Source organism: Gambusia affinis, linkage group LG10, assembly GCF_019740435.1.
Source record: "Gambusia affinis linkage group LG10, SWU_Gaff_1.0, whole genome shotgun sequence".
Classification (NCBI taxonomy): Eukaryota; Metazoa; Chordata; class Actinopteri; order Cyprinodontiformes; family Poeciliidae; genus Gambusia; species Gambusia affinis.
In genome coordinates, this window is record NC_057877.1 from 14956651 (window position 1) to 14961252 (window position 4602).

The 4602-nt window shown below is 37.4% G+C and overlaps 1 protein-coding gene across 1 annotated transcript; it reads left to right on the top strand.

Moving 5' to 3' along the window:
- The first annotated feature begins 621 nt into the window (after nt 1-621).
- use1 (unconventional SNARE in the ER 1 homolog (S. cerevisiae)) lies at nt 622-4370 on the top strand. Its single transcript, XM_044129396.1, has 8 exons — nt 622-781; nt 1388-1437; nt 1673-1751; nt 1842-1994; nt 2203-2218; nt 2306-2330; nt 2419-2581; nt 3590-4370. The coding sequence occupies exons 1-8, from the start codon at nt 683-685 to the stop codon at nt 3770-3772; spliced, it is 768 nt and encodes a 255-aa protein (XP_043985331.1). The 5' UTR covers nt 622-682; the 3' UTR covers nt 3773-4370.
- The last annotated feature ends 232 nt before the right edge of the window (nt 4371-4602 follow it).

Sequence of the window (4602 nt, forward strand, 5' to 3'; positions counted from 1 at the left end):
ATATATATATATATATATATATATATATATATATATATATATATATATATATATATATATATATTCAAGCTCTCTAATTTATTTGGGAATATCTTAAATGAATTTTGACTTCTCAAAATTACAGTTCTCTATATCTCTTTGTTAGTTTTGCCTAATCATTATTTGCTTTCAAGACATCTGCAATTTAATTTGCACTAGTCAAATATATAAATTTTCCAATCCAAAAGTACATTTGAAATATCTTGCGCGTCATTCAAGTCATATTTCATAATTAGAATGATCATAATAAGAATTGCGACTTTTCATAACAAAAAGTGAGATATTTTACTTTTTGACTAGTCATCATATATGTGTTGATATCTGAAATATATGTTTCAGAAATCATGAATAGCTTTAAATCTTGAATTTAAAGCTACCATACAACTTAATGGTTGTATGACGTAATTTATACTAGTTAGAAGGTAATTAGCGATATTTTATATAGATATTTTTAGTTCAAAATATGTTTAGAGATTTTTTAAAATGATTAATATGTCTAATCATCATAGCGGTGTCAGAAATCTGAAAATAAAATGTGGTGACGTTGATTTTATGATAAAATATCCTGCCATACATGAAGACGTCCTTTGTAGCGGCCGCGACTGGTTACCGTCATACAGCTGCGACACTTTGCGATTCCAACATGGCTTCTAGACTAGAGATCAATTTTGTTAGATTATTGTCTCGCTGTGAAACCATGGCGTCGGAAAAACGAGGAGAGGCTGAATGGAGACTGGAGAAGGTAAACCAGAGCTGAACTTAAAGAGTTGTATCTCATCTGAGCTGCAGATTTACTGTTGTTGTTGTTAGCTCAACAGCTGTTAGCTGCCTTGTTAGCCACGTCGTCAGAAAGCAGGAACTGCGGTACACGCTTTCTATCTCCTTTTTATGTTTTTAATCTTGTTTTTATGTTCTACCAATTGAACCTAATTTATCGTATTTGGTATATAAGTTCAGCATTCCATTATGTTCCCTTGGAAACAGAAGAAAATAACAGTAATAAGTCCGAGCGTTCTTGCAGCTTCTGATATTTATAAAAGTGATCATGTAAATCTGTTCATTATTATTATTATTATTATTATTATTATTATTATTAATAATAATAATAATCACAGTATAATTACTGATGGTTTTTGAGATGCTATGAAAAATATAATACTGTACTGGAACAGAACTTCGTCTAAAATGTTTTTACATTTCCTTATTTATTATTTTTAAGGGCTAAAATCAGCCACATTCCTGTAACACTTACTTGAAATAACAGAAGCGTTTCAATATTCTTATAATAACCATACACTATAGGTTTCTGCAAACATGTTTATTAATTGTTTTGTTTGTTTTTCTGTAGTACGTTGCAGCCCTGGTGGACATGTTGGTGGCTCTGAGGAAAAGCCCAAGGTTACAGGCCCCTTGATCTTTATTTTTACCTCAATTAGTAAATTTTTATTTCTAATGTTTACTAAATTGTGCACATTTAATAAACACACGGTCTGGTAAATGACAAAATACTGAGAATGTTCTTTTTCTTGGAACTTGAACATTCTCTATTAATTTTTACAGAAGTCACTGTGCTCACAGCTGATGTCTTGTTATAAAAACGTTCTGATGCCTCTGTGTTTGTGTCTTTTCGCAGCAAACCGACACAAGAGATCCTGACTGAATACACAAGAAAAGTCGATTTTCTAAAAGGACTTTTAGAGGCAGAGAAACTGGTAAGATTTGAGATCTTCAATCCTCTTCCCACGTTCAGCTTGTTTATATAAATGGCAGTTCACAATAATTCAACTCATAATCACCCACAGGCATCACCAACAGAGAAGGCCTTAGCCAATCAGTTCCTCGCTCCGGGTCGTACACCGACAATAGCCAATGAGAGGATGCCAGCCACTAAAACCGTCCACATTCAGTCGAAGGCGCGATGTACAGGGGAGATGAGAGACGAACTGCTCGGCACGGTGAGATGAGACGCGCGTTATTTAGCTATCAGGCGAATTAGACTGGATGTTAAGTGTTTTAATGCTATAATAATATATTTCATAATATATTTTTGCTCACCCTCTTTAAAAGTGTCGTCCCCCCCCCCCGATTTTACTTTAATGGAAAAATCTACTTAAAAATGCTATGACATGTTTAACTCGTGTTTTTTATGTTGTTGCTCTGCAGCGGACGTTGGTCAAAGGTAAGAAACCTTTTAAATCTTAAGATCTCTAGTTTTCAGCATGTTTACTTTAAGCACTTTCTAACAGTCTAATGTTTTCACCCACAGCAGATGGAGACCTGAGAAATAGAAGGTGAAATCAAAACACCAGTGCTTCTCCAAACAATTGCTCCCACGGTTTTTCCCATTGACTCGACTCATCGATTTAAAAAATCTTGCAGAGTTCTTCCTCTGGACGAGCGGCAGTCTGCGGCCGAGCTGGACGCAGTCCTGCAACACCACCACAACCTGCAGGAGAAGCTGGCAGAGGACATGCTCAACTTGGCCAGAAATCTCAAAAACAACACTCTGGCTGCTCAGAACATCATCAAGCAGGACAATCAGGTAGCTACACAGGCACAAAGAGCGCTGCTTTTCTGAAACGTATCGGGATTAATTATCGTCTAACAATTTTTGCAAAGAATGACAAACTTTTCTACAATGCCTCTAAAATGGATTCACATCTTGTTTTTGACAAATCTTCCAAGAAATTCTGTTTACTAGCAACGTGAATATACATTTTTACAAACCAGTCAGTTGATTTGTTGTATAAAGTTAATGGCTTCATAGATATTTGCCTCCTCTCCTTCAAAGTGACTGACCTAAGTTGATAGAGGACCAGCTTGTAGAAACTGAGTTTTCAGGGAAGAGGATTGAAGAGAGACGTCACCAATCCACCTGGAACCACCCAGAAACGGTTAAAAGCTTCACTATAATAAGAGTTCAAGCTTATGTTTCTATCCGCTTTATTTTTATTAAAACTCTCCAAAAAAAAGCTATTTCCAGCTTAGCTTGACTCCAAATATTGTGTTCTTTGATTAGATTTTTTAAGTGAATTTTGGTCACAGGTAGGCAGTATTTTAGTTATCGATTAACCTGTTAATTTAGTCTGACAATTAATCGGATAAAAAACTGGAAAGTTCTATAGAATTTTTTATTTATTTAACCACTTAGACCAAAATATGCAAATAATTCAATTCCTTTTTAAAATAAGAAAATAAACATTTTATTGCCTAAAATGCAACAACTCAGCAATACTGCAGTAAATCTGAACTGGGTGAAGTTAAAACTATTCTACTTGAGGAGTTTTGTCTGAAACATATTTACAGATAAAAGTGTTATTTTAAATGCAAAATTTGTATATTTTTTTTCTACAGTTTTGGCTTAATTACAGCTATGAACGTCTTATTTATTTATTTATTTTTTCAGCAAACAGCTTTATTTTGAGTCTGTAAACTCCAGTCAGCAATTAATCGACCAATTGCGATTGTGTAAAACACGGTGTGCGTCAGCGGTTATCCATATCGCTGCATTTATCTGGATGTTGACGTCAGACTCTTCTCTGCCCTCCAGACTCTGAGTCAGTCCATGCGTCAAGCCGACCTGAACTTTGAGAAGCTGAAGACGGAGTCGGAGCGCCTGGAGCAACACGCCAAGAAGTCCGTCAACTGGCTGCTGTGGCTGATGCTCATCCTGGTCTCCTTCACCTTCATCAGCATGATCCTCTTCATCAGAATCTTCCCCAGGCTCAGATGATGACGGGCCGGGCCCAGCCCTGTACTCTCAGTCTCCTCTGGTTGCCCCGGCAGCTGATCGTGTGGGCTCCCCGAGTCTGTGATGCAGATCAGCTGTGAGAGGACTGAACCAAGCCGGTTAAACAGACAGACATTTCTGAGAGCTCGAAAGCGGAGGAGCAGCCGTCAGCCGTCCGCTCTCAGCTGAGCCGGATCAACTCAGTTGAAGCTGTTGGAGTCAAATGTTGACTCATTTAGTTCAAGACATTCTTATTTATAGATGTTTCAGCCCAGTTTAGTGTTTGCTGCCTTCTAAACTCTTAATAACTGGTGGATGACGAGCTAATCAGACGTAATAATGGAATGAACTAAAAGCTTCTATAGAGGGCGTCAGCTTCCAGCCACAGATCTGATAACCGACTGGACGATCCATTTATAAAAGACACTAATTGTTAAAGATGTCCGAATATTCTCTATTCTTTTTGCTGAATTGATTTACCTCCGTCGTCAGTCCAGAGCGTTGTTCGTGTTTTCTGTTTGAGTCTGGTTTAGTGATGACTTTTGAGGCTGCAGCTGTTGATGAAGTAAGTTTGTGTTAGTAAAGATTTGCTGCGTGTCGACACACATCTGTGACGAATCCCTTCTTTCATTTAATGACTTGTTTTCCTATGCAGGTCAGTCAGAACATCAGCAAATAGTTAATTTAATTCAGTTGTTCAGTTCTGAATGTGACCTCGATGCATGAAGTGATCTAAAATTCCCTCCTAGACAGCAGTACCGACTCAGCGGACCAACACCTGCAGCTGACAACAAACCCAATCTCTGTTTGACTCCCCAGGGAGAAATTTGCCT